General features: G+C 42.9%; 1 protein-coding gene across 14 annotated transcripts in view; it reads left to right on the plus strand.

Moving 5' to 3' along the window:
* Positions 1-472: 472 nt before the first annotated feature.
* The window catches only part of LOC105482625 (male germ cell associated kinase), a 74,653-nt gene continuing 58,301 nt past the window's right edge, over positions 473-16,824 (plus strand). For 9 of the 14 annotated variants that reach the window (XM_071097631.1, XM_071097634.1, XM_071097622.1 and 6 more), the window contains exons 1-2: positions 595-747; positions 8,203-8,531. In XM_071097631.1, the coding sequence (XP_070953732.1) occupies positions 8,431-8,531 (101 nt within the window). In that variant the 5' untranslated portion in view covers positions 595-747; positions 8,203-8,430. The other 5 variants (XM_071097623.1, XM_071097630.1, XM_071097627.1 and 2 more) reach the window with 4 other exon arrangements.

Below are 16,824 nucleotides of genomic sequence, written 5' to 3' on the forward strand. Positions count from 1 at the left end.
AATTTATCCATTTATTCACACATTTATTCATTTTTCTTCGAATTACCACTATCTAACCCTGTGGCTGATACTAGGCAGGTTCTCTGAATGAATGAATGGAAACAAACTTAGAAGTGCAGCGCAAGCGATAATACGTACCCGAGGAACTGACCAATATAAGGAACTGCATACGAGAACAGTTTTTCCCCAGGCATAAACAAGTGCAAGTAAGAGGCAAACAGACGTCCTTCTCTTGCTCTGCCCGGTCTGGGAAACATTTTAATTAATCAAGACTTTGTAGAATGAATCGGAACAAAACCAAAACAAAATAAAGGGCAAACAAACCAACTTCTGAGAAAGAACTGACTGAAAAGGTAATCAACTCCCCTAAACTCCAAGTCTAAATGGCACACTTGCTGCAGCTCAGCCGACGGTTCCCCTGCTCCCTGAAGCCCCGCCCCGGAGAAGGCGGGGCCCGTGGGATTGGCGGGGATTTCCCGCGAGGCCACGCCCTCTCTGGGCGGGCCGTAGGACCGCCTGCTGCCCCCGCCGTTTCCTAGGAGATGAAACACAGAAGACGCCGGAGCTTCACAAGTGAGCGAACTAGGTAAGCGGCCGGCGCGGGCAGGTAATCCCGAGCGGGCTGCGGGGCCACCACCCTCTGTCCGACCCAGCCCAAGCCCGACTTGCGAGGCTGGCCAGGCATGTCCCCACGGCGCCCTGTGCTACCAGGGCCAATCTCCGCCGGGAGACGGGCCCCTGACGCCGGTAGGAGAAGTACTGGAGGGAGGAGGGTCCCCAGAGGGGCGGAGCGGGCGGGAGTGGTCCGCCCGAGGGAAGGCAGTGGGTGTCTCCCAGACCTCCGGACCGCTTTCCCGCCTCCTGGACCGCGGGGGCCGGCCTGGTGTGGGAGGATGACGGCGGGGCGTCCCTTAGCCTGATAGACCCCCACGCCGAACCTCTCCTCCGGGGTCTCCCACCTCTGCGCCCTCCTCCTCTCCCCTGCTGCTTGGGCTGGAGGTAGAAACTGCTTTTAGGACAGAGAGGCAGGATTGGGTCTCAGGGAGGCCGCGGAATTGAGTTCAGAACAGTTGCAAAATCTAAAAGAAGGGAGAAAAACAGGAACTAGGTCCGATTTCAGCCCTCGCTGGTGCATCCCAAAGGACGCTCAGATGAAAGTAGTATCCCGCACACCCGCGTCCCCCCGACGGCGCCGGACAGCAGGCGCCGGGGGACGCCCCCTTCTTCCACCAAGCGGTTCCCGGAGCCTCTTAAGGGCCCTGGTTTGCAGAGCGGGATCAGAAAGCGTGTGACGAAACCTGTCCCTTTTCTGCAAATAATACGTTTTAATCTAGGGACAGGTCAAGAGTGCGGTGTCGAGAGCAATAAAACTGGTTTTTAGTGGTTAGTAATCTCAATCCTACAAGGAAAGAGCTGTATGCAATTGTGTTTAGATAATCGTTTAAAAGAAACAGACATTTGTTCTAATGATAACGGAATTCTCAAAGAGGGAAGCCAAAGTTATCGGACTTAATTTATTCAGAAAGACAACCCACCGAGTGAAATAATGGTGAAGACAAAAGTGACTTTCCGGCTTTTCGGTCGGGCCCCGCCTCCCCGGCCCTTCAATTACCGAGGCTTGACCGGGAGGGAGAGAGTTCCGCGGACCGCGTCACCGCCTGCTTCCACTGCAGGCGCAAGGCAGGACATTTAATCTTTTCGTCGGGGTGGACTTTGTTTATTTGTGTGTAAGCTTTGACATAATTTGTGAATATCAGCACAGAGAACTGTGCTTTTATATTTTAAGATATAATCTTTGTTTTTCCATCGTAATAACTTTATTTAATTTCTGTAAACCTTCGACTTGGTTAGTTTGGGATCTTTTTTCCTGTGTAGCTTTTTAAAGAATTTGGTTACTTTTAAAACGTTAATTCCTCTTTTGTTATGTATTAGAAGCGTTAATGCCAGCCTCGGAGTGACATAATTATAGTATGTGCTAGAAAGCCAAGTTGAAGACATCCAAGCCTTATCTGTTCAGTGATTGGCAGACACTAGTTTTATCCTTCAATTGCCCTCTATGTTAATCTTCTTTAATCCTATCTGAATCTCTTATTAGCTGGCAAAAGCTGTTGAGAATAAAGGCCAGATTTACAACAATTGTGCACCTAAATAAGCGGTAATTATGAACTTAGATTAAAAAGTTGAAAACTGGAATGAGAGATAAATTATAAGGGTATTTATTTTTGTGTAGGTCTATAATTAAACCTCTAAATAAGCATCTTTTTCTTTAACCCATAGGAAAGTCAATAACTATTATAGCTTGATTGTAGAAAATTCCAAGTTTTTAACAATTCTGTTAAATTGAGGATGATAGTTAAATTTACTTGGGTTTTGTGTTGTTGCATATGTATCATATCTATATATATTCATGTACATAAGAAACTGTGTTAATATATCCCTATTTTGTAGAATTAGTTTTCCATGGATCAACAGAGAAGAGTATGTGTAACTTGTAGAGAAATATTACTGTGCGTGAACTGTAGAATCATGGGAAGCCTGTGTTTAAGGAACATAGACTGCTTTTTGATTAGTAATCAGTAGTTACTATGCTACCTTGGTTAAAGTAGTTGCTTATGTGCTATCAGGGAACAGGGACATGGAAATCATGATTTTTTTAAAAGCTTTACCTTTATATCTATGTCTCTACATTAGACCATTGTCCTTGTATGTTCAGGGGATAGAAGAAACAGTTGGCAATGATCAGCTTCTCACCCTGGGCAGCTGTTGATTTTGTAATTAATACAGTTCAAAAGGAGCCTTTCCAAAGTTTTTTCTTAGGGAGCGCAGTATGTAAACTTGTTTTACTTGAAGGTTAGCTAGGGCTTAAATGGGACAGATGCTCACAGAACCACTAATCTGACCTTTTAAAAATCTATGTCACGTCCATAATCCTCACCACTCCACCCCTCAAACAGAAAGGAGCTGGGAAATGGTCTTGTTCCTTGCTTATTCTTCCCTCAATATAAGTACACACTATCCTATAGCCATCATCAGTGGACAGACAATTGTTGTTGCTGGTGTTTATTCAGAAGTTGATTGGTTAGGCTTGGAATGAAGTTGCCACAATAGCTTCTCGCAAAGACACCATGCGTGCCCCCGTCTGGGCCAAAAGTCATCGGTGACCGAATGATCTATTGTGTTGATAGTGCTGGTACAGCTTCAGGTCACCCTCCCACCCCAGGGCGGTGGCGATGGGGTGGCTGATGGCCTTAACAGTGGAAGAGAGAGGTGTAATTAATTCTTATTTTTTAGATTGTTGGGCCAATGAAGGTAAATTTTTTTGTCACTCTGTTTCCACTTCCCTGAATAACACTCGCTACCATCATTACCATGCTACTAGAGGCAGCTCCCTCTTCCATTCCCTTCTCAAGTAATATGTCCTTTTTCAGAATTGTCTACATTACTTCTACCCTTCATACCCTCAAATGCTTGTCCTTGGTTAGGTGTTAACATGAAAATAATTTGGTTAAAAAAAAGATGATGCTATCATACCATTATGTTTCTGAATTAAATAATTTTCATGTCCGGGTGCAGTGGTTCATGCCTGTAAATCCCAGCACTTTGGGAGGCCGAGGCAGGTGGATCACATGAGGTCAGGAGTTCAAGACTAGCCGGGCCAACATGGTGAAACCCCATCTCTACTAAAAGTACAAAAAACATCTGGGTGTGGTGGCACATGCCTGTAATCCCAACTACACGGGAGGCTGAGGCAGGAGAGTCGCTTGAACCCAGGAGGTGGAGGTTGCAGTGAGCAGAGAGAGTACCACTGCACTCCAGCCTAGGCAACAGAGCTGTAGGAGATCGGTCAGGGTGGTAGGAAAAATCGTAGAAAGATGCAAACCTTCTTGGAAGGCCAGGGGTTTGCAAAGCTTCGAAAGAAAATTTGGCCGAAGGCAGCTGAATTCTCTTAAGAGCTTAGGTTGGATAACAAGGGAAGGTAAAGAAACTGATCTAGATAAGTTAGTTTAGGTAGGCCTCAGAACCTGGCATTTAATCATCCGTGGGCAGAACTGCTCTCTTGGGGGTGGTGGGGTGGGGTGACCATGTTGATTACCCACAAGTGTGTTAACTCAAAGCCTTTGTCATTAAATCTGTGCTGAATAAATGCCTGCAGCGCCAGCTGGTCAGGGCCATGGTTTACGGCACCCTGCTGCGGTCTGTGTGCTGCCCGGTCCCCTAGCCTGCTCTTTCACTGGATACCTGTACCTGAGTGCATTCTTTGATCTGTTGTTCAGCCAGGGTCTGCGGGTCGGACCCAGCACAGAGCGAGACTCTGTCTCAAATAATAATAATTATAATAATAATTTTCATGAGAGGAGCTCCACCTAGGTTCTTTCTCCCTTAACCATTCAAGTTCTAAGGTCTCACTCTTTCCCTTTACTGTTTCTATTGTATTTCACTGGTCTGAATGACCCAGAGGTAGCCCTAGGGTTTAGTCAGGTTATGGAGTGGTCCCACTTCACTTTCCAGTTAGTCAGCAATATCTTAGTGTCTGAGTGAGGAGCTGCATTAGGAATCTTAAGGTGGAGGTTGGGGTAGGTGGCTTGAGTTGTGGAGCTTAGTCTGCATGGTTTTGGAGCAAAGAGGATGTTTTCTTTAGCCTCATTAGGGATAGTAAGAGCTGGCACCAGTTCCTAAGAATGGCTTGTTTAAAAGTTGGAGACGGCCCTGAAAAACCAACAGCTTCAAGGCAAATGCGCCTTTTGGATTGACTCCGTTGATTCTCCAGTTGATCCTAGACAGGTCATTTAATCCTTCCATGTTTTTATTTTACGATCTTACTGTCATGAGGAACATGATGGCCTTTTGTGCAAATATATTCTCTATATGCTTACTTAATCAGAAAGAATCAGTAAACCTAGAGTGAACATATTTCCTAAAAGAGATAGTTACATGCCACCTTAAATAGGGTAGCTAGAAAAGAGTGTACAGCCATTTAATATGCTGGTGATAAATTGCAAAATACTGATTTAATAAAATCCTAAGTGAGAAGAAATATACTTTAGTCCATGTTTTGTTTAATGTAGTACAAAACAAAACAACCCAAAAGGTTTTTCCAAATTATATTTGCTTATAGAGATAAAGGCAAAATGAAGAAAAGCAAATTCATGTTTTGATCAGAAACCATGTAGAGAGAGATACAGCCTTTCTCTACATTAACGCCTTAATATTTGGAATCAGTGTCTATGCATAAGGTGACAATGACTTACAAAAGCTATTCTTTCTCAGGCAAATGGGGAACGATTTGCTGGTATTTATGATTATTAGTTCAGGCTTAATCTGACAAAAATGAAGAAAATCCTAAATAGAAATGGAATCTGCTGTCGTGGTCTCTTTTTCAAGATCCTGGCCATGGAGTTAGCATAGCCTAAATTATTTTATATGTGCCTTTGAAGGGATTGTTACCTACATGAAGTAAGAGAAATGTTAAATACATACTCCCGATTATCATTATTATTATTTTGAGACAGAGTCTCGCTCTGTTGCCCAGGCCAGAGTGCAGTGGTGCAATCTAGGCTCACTGTAACCTCTGCCTCCCGGGTTCAAGTGATTCTCCTGCCTCAGCCTCCTTAGTAACTGGGGCTACAGGCCTGCACCACCACACCCAGCTAATTTTTATATTTTTAGTAGAGATGAAATTTCACCATGTTGGCCAGGCTGGTCTCAAACACCTGACCTCAGGAGATCCACCTGCCTTGGCCTCCCAAAGTGTTGGGATTACAGGCATGAGCCACGGTGCCCGGCCCACACTGCCTATTATTAAAAGCCCCACAGGATTCTTCTCCAGTTTTCTGTGAACAGATCCATTCCTGTAAATAGGAAACAACATAGCTTTACTGTGCTTCTCTGCACGCTTATGTCTGCTCATGTTTATGTTTGTTTTCTGGGAAAGGCTGTGTTGGGAAATCTGAAGTATTTTGACAAATATAACATGTCCTTGTTGGTCTTAGATTCCTGCATATAATAGAGAAGCAGTTTCTATGATGTAAATGAAAGTGTTACAGTGAGAGAAAAATATTCTTTGAATGAAGAACTAAGTGATAAAAGGCACTTTAAAACAAACTACAGACATACCTCGGAGATACTGTGGGTTTAGCTCCAGACCACGGCAATAAAGTGAATATTGCAATAAAGCAAGTCACACATGTTTTTGGGTTTCAAAGTACACATACAAATTATGTTTACATTTTACTGTAGTCTATTTAGTATGCAATAGCATTTTGTCTAGAAAAATAATATACATACCTTAATATCTTATTGCAGCCGGGTGCGGTGGCTCACACCTGTAATTCCAACACATCGGGAGGTGGAGGCAGGTGGATTACTTGAGGTCAGGAGTTTGAGACCAGCCTGGCCAACATGGTGAAACCCTGTTTCTACTAAAAATACAAAAAATAACTGGGCGTGGTAGCTTGTGCCTATAGTCCCAGCTACTCGAGAGGCTGTCATAAAAAAAAAAAAAAAACTTATTGCTAAAAAATGCTCATTATCTGAGCCTTCAGTGAGTCATAATCATTTTGCTAGTGGAGGTTTTTTGCCTCTGTGTTGATGGCTGCTGAATGATCAGGGTGGTGGCTGCTGAAGGTTGGGATGGCTGTGACCATTTCTCAAAATAAGACAACAATGATATTTGCTACATTGACAGACTTTTCCTTTCATAAAAGGTTTATCTGTAATATGTGAGACTGTTTGATAGCATTTTACCTACAGTAGAACTTCTTTCAAAATTGAAGTCAGTCTTCTCAAATCCTGCCACTGCTTTGTCAACTCAGTTTATGTAATATTCTAAATCCTTTGTTCTTGACTGGGCACTGGTTCATGCCTGTAATCCCAGTACTTTGGGATGCCAAGGCGGGTGGATCGCTGAGGCCAGGAGTTCGAGACCAGCTTGGCCAACATGGCAAAAACCCATCTCTACTAAAAGTATAAAAATTAGCCAGGTGTGGTGGTGCACACCTGTAATCCCAGCTACTGGGGGAGTGATGGTGATGGGTGAGGACTGAGGGACAAAAATCACTTGATCCTGGGAGGCAGAAGTTGCAGTGAGCCAAGATTGTGCCACTGCACTCCAACCAGAGTCTCACTCTGTCTCAAAAAAAAAATTCTTTTTTGTCTTTTCAGCAGTGTTAATAGCATCTCTACCAGAAGTAGATTCCATCTCAATAAAAAATTTTCTTTGTTCATCCGTAAGAAACAATTCCTTACTTATTCAAGTTTGATTATGACATTACAACATTTCAGTCACATCTTCAGGCTCCACTTCCCTTTTTTATTTATTAAAAAAAATTATTTTTAGAGACAAAGTCTTACTCTGTCACCCAGGATGGAGTTTAGTGGTATGGTCATAGCTCACTGTAACCTTGAACTCCTGGGCTCAAGCAATCCTCGTGCCTTAGCCTCCCAAGTAGCTGAGACTACAAGCGTGCCACTAAGCCCAGCTAATTTTTTAGTTTTTGTAAAGAAGGGTATGATATAGTGCCCAGGCTGGTCTCAAACTCCTGGCCTCAACAGTCCTCCTGCCTTGGCCTCCCAAATCAATGGGATTACAGGCATCAGCCACCACGCCCAGCTGTTTCTTATTTCTTTGTATGAATCTAGTGTGACACTAAATTCTAATTAGTATTTAAATTTTTCTTAGTTTGATGTAAAATAAAGTAGCATGTTATTTAAATAGAATACGAAATTTTAAAATAATGCTATTCCTTTCATATGAAACAAAAGTTTGCTTTATACTTACCTTACCCAATTGGGGTACTTATATTCCACAGAAAATTTACAAGTAGTACAGTTTTAAATAATATGCCAAATTAAATACGATACAAAAATTGATTCAAAGAATGGATATAATATAGACATCAATTTTCCAAGGTCTGATTTGGAATAATATAGATTATATTTAGTAACAAAGGAATCATACAAGCCATTATGCCATTATTGAACATAAATAGCACAGTACCATGTAAATGAGGCATTTAGCAAGTGAATATTACCAGTGAGTTATATGTGAACTTCATTTTAGATAGACAAATGAGTTACTGACAAATAATTAACACAATAGTATTTATATTATTTATAATTTTTCCCTTTGCTCTAAGTTGCCAGTATAATTTTTGAAGAGACTTGTTAATGAAAATTCATGATATCCTTGTTTTCTTTCTTTAGGGTGTCTATAAGAATGGAAGCGCTGTTTCCTGCCAGATTTCTTCATGCTGTATCTCGTGAACCTTTGTAATCTTGGGGAGGAGCCTATATTGAATGATGACAAACCTGTCACCAGTGTAGCAACAACAGTGTGAGAACAAAAACAAATAAAAATTGAGAAGCGTTCAAATTTATATTCAACAAGGAAGTCATTGCAATCAACAACTTCAGCTGCATTATTTTTCCAAGATGAACCGATACACAACCATGAGACAGTTGGGGGATGGCACGTATGGGAGTGTGCTTATGGGCAAGAGTAATGAATCCGGGGAGCTGGTGGCCATCAAAAGGTACTGTGTGTGACACTGCCAACTTCACCTTTGAAAACTCTGCTCTTTATTTTCCTGTCCTCAATTAAGAATATATACCAGCACAGGCCGGGTGCGGTGGCTCACGCCTATAATGCCAGCACTTTGGGAGGCCGAGGTGGGCGGATCATGAGGTTAGGAGTTTGAGACCGGCCTGGCCAACATGGTGAAACCCTGTCTCTACTAAAAATACTAAAATTAGCTGGGCATGGTGGCGCGCTCCTGTGATCCCAGCTACTCAGGAGGCTGAGGCAGGAGAATTGCTTGAACCCGGGAGGTGGAGGTTGCAGTGAGCTGAGATCACGCCACCGCACTCCAACCTGGATAACAGAGTGAGACTGCGTCTAAAAAAAAAAAAAGAAAAAAAAATGTATATACACACACCCACACATACACATACACACACAAGCACAGGCTGGGTGCGGTGGCTCATGCCTGTAATCCCAGCACTTTGGGTTGAGGTCAGGAGTTTGAGACCAGCTTGGCCAACATGGTGAAACCCTGTCTCTACTAAAAATACAAAATTTAGCCAGGCATGGTGGTGCACACCTGTAATCCCAGCTACTCAGGAGGCTGAGGCACGAGAATCGCTTGAACCTGGGAGGCAGAGGTTGCAGTGAGCTGAGATTGCACCACCGCACTCCAGCCTGGGCAACAGAAGGACACTCCATCTCAAAAAAAAAAAAAAAAATACATATATATACACACACACAAGCACAGAAGGAGGTCTAGTTTAGATCAAATAGCATTTGGCTCATGTGGAATGTCATTCTTGGAAAAGAACATTGCCAACGAGGAATTCTGCTGTTTTTCATGTATATTACTTTAATTGCCAGGCTTGTCCAGCTACACTGATAAACCAAAACATATGAGTGCCTCCTTTTTCACATGTATAATACATTTGGACCAAAACTATAGGTAATCTTTGGGATGTTCTTCCAAATTTATTTGTTGGTTTTCACTTTTGTGTGTGTTTTTTGAGATGGGGGTCTCCCTCTGTTGCCCAGGATAGGGTGCTGTGGCGTGATCATGGCTCACTGCAGTCTTGACCTACCAGGCTCAAGCGATCTACCTACCTCGGCCTCCCAAAGTGCTGGAATTACAGGTGTGAGCCACCATTCCTGACCTGTTTTTCACATTTAAAGTTGAGTGCAGAGTGGGGCTTATAATTTCTTTAAAACAAGATCTCAAAATCAGATGGTATTCACAATGTCAAATTGAGTTCTGAATGATACATGTTATATTCCTGAACTTCTGAAATAGAATTAATTGTTTTTAACTTGTTTTTAATCCACTGTGTTTTTCCATTGCTGCATAACAAAATACCCCCAAAGCTTAGTGATTTAAAAGAAGAAGATACATTTATTAATTCATATAGTTTCTGTGGGTCAGGAATTTGGAAGTAGCTTAGCTGGGTAGTTCTGGCTTGGGTTCTCTTATGGCAGTCAGATAATTGGCCAAAGCTGCAGTTATCCGAAGGCTTGACTGGGGCTGGAGGATCTACTTCCAAGGTGGCTCACTCTTGGTTTGCTAGGGCCGCTGTAACAAAGTACCACAGACCGGGTGGCTTAAACAACAGAGATTTATTTCCTCACAGTTCTGGAGGCAAGAAGTGCAACATCAAGGTATCTGCAGTTTGGTTTCTTCTGAGGCCTCTCTCCTGGGCTTGTAGACAGCCATATCCTCTCTAGGTCTTTATATGATCTTCTCATTGTGCATGTCTGCGTCTACATTTCCCCTCTATTTTTTTTTCAAGACAGAGTTTCACTCTGTCACCCAGGCTGAGGTACAGTGGTGTAAACATAGCTTAGTATAGCCTCAGCCTCCAGAGCCTGAACCGTCCTCCTGCCTCAGCCACCAGAGTAGTTGGGACTATAGGTGTGTACCACCACACTTGGCTAATTTTTAAAAAATATTTTTGTAGAGATGGGGTCTTGCCATGTTGCCCAGGCTCCTCTTATAAGGACACCAGTCGTATCAGATTTGGGCCTACCTGAAAAACCTCAGGTAACCTTAATGACCTTTTTAAAGACCCTATCTTCAGATACTGTCACAGTGTGAAAGTCTGGGGGCTAGGACTTCAATATAGGAGGTTTGGGGGACACAGTTCAACCCATCACACTCACTCACAGGGTTGGCATATTTGTACTGGCTGTTGGCAAGAGGCACCTCGGTTCCCTTTACCAGAGGCTCCTTCCTTGGGCCTTTCCAGAGGGTTGTTTGAATAGCCTCGGGCCATGGTGGTTGGCCTCCCCCAGAACCTGTCTCAGACTCATCGGATACACATCTCCACATCACCACATCAACTACATTATAACAATCTAAAATTTAAATGCTTTAGCAAGTGTTTCAAAATATTATGATCTAAACCATTACATGTACAAGGAAATAACTTCATAAAATATTTTTAAACAGTCATTATCATCAGATAAGTAAATATATAATATATAATAATAGAAATGAAAAATTTATTGAATAGGCTTAATAAAATTCAATACTCATTTGTGATTTGACGAATTTAAAAAAAACAAACCTTGGTTTCTTAAAAAACTTACGATTAAAAAAAGCCACTTGGCTGAACGCAGTGGCTCACACCTATAATCCCAGCACTTTGGGAGGGCGAGGCAGGAGGATCACTTGAGCCCAGGAGTTTGAGACCAGCTTGGCAACAAGGTGAAACCCCGCCTCTACAGAAAATACAAAAATTAATTGGGCATGGTAGCGTGTACCTGTAGTCCCAGCCACTTGGGAGGCTGAGGTGGGAGGATTGCTTGAGCCCAGGAGGTCGAGGCTGCAGTGAGCCAAGATAGTGCCACCACTACTGCACTTCAGCCTAGGTGACCTAGTGAGACCCTATCTTACAAAAAAAAAAAAAACTCTCAGCAAATAGGAATAAAAGGAAACTTCCCTAACCTGAGAAAACCTATATAATTCATATTAATGTGAAATATCAGAAGTAACATCAGTACAGTTAGTTTGAAAACCCCAAATGCCTGCTAGCAGTCCTGCTGATTAGGATTGCATTGGGGATACTCACTACTGCAATAAGACAGAAACCTAAGAAATGAGTGTTATTAGACAAAGTGAGCTGAAATAGCCCTCATTTGTAGATTAAATGATTATGTAAATTCACACAAAGAAATACTTTATTATACACAAATACATCCATATAGAAAAATATTTTTAAAGGCCTGGAAAGATACACCCAAAAATCCATGATGGCCATGGTTTCTGGGGAGAAGGGTAGGAGAATCAGAAGGGGCATTGGGTCTTGGATGTGGTCCCACAGATGGTTATTACTGTCTGGTTTTATATGACAAAGTGTTCATCATTTTTTTCTGAGTGGCAAAATACGGTATTTGTTTTATTCTTCAAAAATATGGTAGTTTGTGTTGTTTTGTTTTGTTTTGAGATGGAGTCTCGCTCTGTTGCCAGGCTGGAGTGCAGTGGCGCTATCTCAGCTCACCACAACCTCCGCCTCCTGGGTTCAAACAATTCTCCTGCCTCAGCCTCCTGAGTAGCTGAATTATAGGCATGCGCTACCATGCCCGGCTAATTTTGCATTTTTAGTAGGGACAGGGTTTCTCCATGTTGGTCAGGCTGGTCTTGAACTCCCGACCTCAGGTGATCCACCAGCCTCAGCCTCCCAAAGTGCTGGGATTACAGGCGTGAGCCACCGTGCCCGGCCTACTGTACTCTTTTTTAATTGGGAAAGCAAAAGCTTTCCCACATCCCATCCAGAATGCATCGGGTTTCTTCTCGTTGATCAGAAGTGTACCACGTGGCACCCCTAGCTGCAGAGGGGATGGGAAACTGATTACTTAGCTTAGCATTTTATATCCCTGTGTAAAAGCTGACTCTGAATGACAAGGAAGAGAAGGAGGGCTTTCGGCTAGTCGGCTTACCATGTGTCTGCCATATGCAGTAACTACTGTGTGCTGGGCAATGCTCCACCTTAGGCAAGGATGGAGCAGAAATGAATGGAAAGAGGAGTCCCATGGAAGACTTGAAGAAAATTGAAAAATTCATTTATCACAGAATTGTTAAACTACTACTGTGTTTCATGATCAGGACAAAATGGGGACAAGATAGATGTCTTACAGTATACTCAGGAAAACCAACAGATTCAAGAAGTTACATCATCAAGTATGCTAAGTCCTATGATGGGGGAATGTTGGGTCCTATGGGAGCCTAGAGAAGCCACACTGGAGAGGTATCATAAAAGGCTTCCTAAATCAATGAGACCTCAAGAATGAGAGAAAATTTTTTTTTTTTAAAGTGGGGGGTGGATGGGGAAATGCTCCAGGGAGTAAGAAATAGTATGTATGAAGCCCTGGAGGCAAGAGAGGGTGTGTGAGGGCCTAACTGGGGCTGAGTAACTGAAAGAAGCATACGTGACTGGAATGTGGATTACAAGTGGGGCAGAGGAGGGACGTGAGGCTAACAGGTGAAGTTGTGAAGCCAGATGAAGGAGTCTGTGTATCTTGAGGACTAGAAGGTCATGAAGGATTTTAAGCAGAATTGTTCATGTGATCAAATTTTTAGAACTGGCTGGTTAGCAGAAGACTGGAGACTTGATTGAAGAGGTCAAGACTGGACACAGGGTGGCCAGTTAGAAGGTCAGTACAGTCATCTTGGTTAGAGTTAGAAGGTCAGTGCAGTCATCTTGGTTAGAAGTGGAGGTAGCCTGACAGGAAAATAGCTTTGGGGATGGATGTAAGTGGATACAGTCAAGGGACATTTAGGAAGCAGGCTGTATAGAAATTGGTGACTGGGCATGAGGATGGATGGTGGAGTAAAAGATGAGGAAGAGTCCGGGCTAACTCCTGGGATTCTGGCTTAAATGTATGGTGGTGGTGCCATGTACCATGTCAAGGAGGGGAAAATCACAGGCTTTAGGGGTAAAGCTGAATTCAGTCTGGGGCATAATGACTTTAAGATGACTTTTAGTCAATTGAATATTTGCATTTAAATCTCAAAACAGAGGTGCAAGCTAATGATTTGGAATGGTTAGTCTACAGATGGTAATTGAAACTCTTTAGAGGGAGAAGAAAAGAGAGGTCCTCATTTGAAGCACTGAGAAACCATGGCATATAAAGGATGGGCCCTGGAATAGGATCTTACAAGTCTGAGGAACTACCAGAGAAATAGGGGAGAAACCAGGAGAATGTAGAAAATATCTGAAACCGAGGGAAAGATCTAAAGAAGCAAAAGCATGTATCAAGAAGTCTTGAGTGTGGTGATTCCAGAGCTCTTTCAATGGCTCAACATTTACCCAAGAAATTCAGATGTTTTCTATGATTTTCATGCTGAGCGGTTAGCATTGTTTTTGTCCTCAAATGTGTCATCTAGTGACCACCTTATGGCTACTTCACCTCCAGGCATTACATCCATGCTCAAGGAGGGAAGAAAAGAGAATAATACCAGCAAACTCTTCTCATCTTTTATGAAGAAGTAATAATTCTTTCCCAGAAGTCCTCAAGGACATCCCCTTACATCCTACCGGCTAGCACTGGGTCACGTGGTCTCTCTTACTTCCAAAGGAGACTGAGAGAGTATTTACTCTTCCAGTCTCTGTTTTAGGAGGCAGAAGGAAAGGGGCTGGAAGTGGCCTTGTGATATTTCAACAATATCATCTGCTATGGTGTTCCTTGGGTTTGGGGAATATGACATAACTGGTGGCCGTGGTGAGCATTGTTCCAGTGGAATAGTAGAAGCCAGACCGCAGTGGGACAAGTAGTAGCGGGAAGTAGGGCAGTGGAGGCGTGGAGCTTTGGAGAGCTGTGAAGGATGAGTTACTGAGTTGCTAAGAAAACCACAAAAGAGTTTCCCAGTGTCAGAAAGAGTCCGCCTGAAATTACATGGTATGAATGTGAAAGTGGAGCTGCTGGGAGCATTTTCATGACTTTTCTTTCCACCTGCACCCATCTGTATGGAGAGGGGAGACTGGAGGATGACAAGGCAGGAGCGGTGGAACGATGGGAGAAGGGGATGTTCAGAACGTGTGTGTGATCTTGAGAGAGTAGTGGATGAAAGGGCTGATGGTGGGGCCAAGCTGGATGAGGAGGCAAGCCATGCCATGCAGGTGGTTGTAGGAATAGCCACAAGTTGAACAAGAAAGAGGTTGTATAAAGAAGTTTCGAGGGTAACGACGGTGAAAAGGATAGGAGGTTATGATCAAGAGTCTGAAGTTGGAAAGGTTGTTAGGTCTTGGACAGTAGGACTGTTCCTTATAACAAGGCGTTTATGAGTAACTGTGGTAGGACAGAGGTGAACCTTTCTTAGGAGTTAAGCAACTGTGAAGGCGGCTACTGGCAAGGTTAACAGTTTAACCTACACTGACTATTCTCTATAGCCGTTATTCCTCAAGTCTGAATGAGATAGTTATGTTATCTACAAGAGTCATACAAGCAGGCTTTGCCATCTCTTTAAAGCCTGATATACAGGGATAAACTTTACCTGAAAATTACAGATACTAGAGTCCTCATTCTCCCTTCTCATTTTTTTTCTTTGTTACCAAAACAATTCACATCCCATAATAACCAATCAATCTTTTGCTTGGAGATAGAAAATTTTAGGCATTTCCAATTTAGGCTTAAATATTCTAGGTGTATCTTAGTGGGTAACACTTTAAGATCCATTGATACTTTTCCCCTAAAATTAAAAATAAATTCCAGGCCAGGTGTGGTGGCTGACGCCTGTAATCCGAACACTTTGGGAGGCAGATCACTTGAGGTCAGGAGTTCGAGACCAGCCTGACCAATGTGGGGAAACCCCATTTCTACTAAAAATACAAAAATTAGCCGGGTGTGGTGGCGTGTGCCTGTAATCCCAGCTACTCAGGAGGCTGAGGCAGGAGAATCACTTGAACCCAGGAGGTGGAGGTTGCAGTGAGCCGAGATCATGCCACTGCACTCCAGCCTGGGCAACAGAGTGAGACTCCGTCTCAAAATAAATAAATAATAAGTAAATTCTACATTGAATACATTTGGTGGAGTAGCTGAAGAAGAGCTGCCTAGCCTTTATTTTCAGAGTGGGCAGTAAACATGTCCCCTTGAAGGGAAATTGATTACCTGGAAGAAGGTGTTTTCATTCTAAAAACCTTTTAGACAAAAGAGCCAGAGTTGGGGGCTGGGAGTCGGGGGTTTCTGTTGAAATTAGACAAGTTCAGCTACGGAATTTAACAAGTTCCATGTGTTACTAGATACGGCATTTAACACGTTCCATATGGAATTTAACAAGTAGGAATTAAACCAGTTCAGAATGATGTTGAGAAGCAGAGAAGAAGCTGAATGCTAGCCCTCTGCTTTTCCAGAGTTGGCCTGAAGAAGCAAGGGCATGGCGTGACAGTTGGCAGATGATGGATAGGGTGGTGTAATCTGCTACTGTGAACATGGAGAAGAAAGTCTGTGCTTAATTCAGCAGGCAAATCTTTTGAGCGGCCTAGAAATGCAGTCAGAACTGGCTAGGATGTGTTGTAGGGGAACGGTTAGAAGTTGGGAGAACGCTACACTGAACAAAATAAGAGGTTCCTTTTTGAATGTTTCCTTTGGGGAGTTTTAATTTAGATCACTGATATCTTGTGTTTTCTGCTGCCATTTTTTTACAGTTATTTTTATGTTAGAGGATGGTAGAAAGATTCCCTCACTTCATTACGTTAAATATCTATTAAGCCCCCTGCCCTTTAAGAACTTGAGAGGTAGTTCCATTTCTGAAGTTGATTTCCTGTGTCAGATGGGAACACCATGGTACCATCTCTGATTTGTTCATTGCCCTGGCATGGAGTAGATATTGACGAATTAATACATAACAAAAGATGGCAAGGAACCTAAAAGGAAATGCCTTTTCTTAGCTATTCTAAGCAATTGGTTTACCTTTGGGATAGTGATTTTGCAAGGAAACTTCTGTTGTAGATAGACACATGCATTGCCTTAGGGAAGTACTGCTGAGAAGTGGTAATTGCTGGAAAGAAGAAGAGTATATCTGGATGGATGAAGAGAATACAGATTTTTTTTTTTTTTTTTTTTTTTTTGAGACGGAGTTTCACTCTTGTTGCTCAGGTTGGAGTGCAATGGCACGATCTCAGCTCACTGCAACCTCTGCCTCCCAGGTCCAAGCGATTCTCCTGCCTCAGTCTCCCAAGTAGCTGGGATTATAAGCATGCGCCACCATGCCCAGCTAATTTTTGTATTTTTAGTAGAGATGGGGTTTCTCCATGTTGGCCAGGCTGGTCTCAAATTCCTGACCTCAGGTGATCCGCCCACCTTGGCCTCCC

Source organism: Macaca nemestrina, chromosome 5 (assembly GCF_043159975.1).
Source record: "Macaca nemestrina isolate mMacNem1 chromosome 5, mMacNem.hap1, whole genome shotgun sequence".
In the NCBI taxonomy this organism is placed as follows: domain Eukaryota; kingdom Metazoa; phylum Chordata; class Mammalia; order Primates; family Cercopithecidae; genus Macaca; species Macaca nemestrina.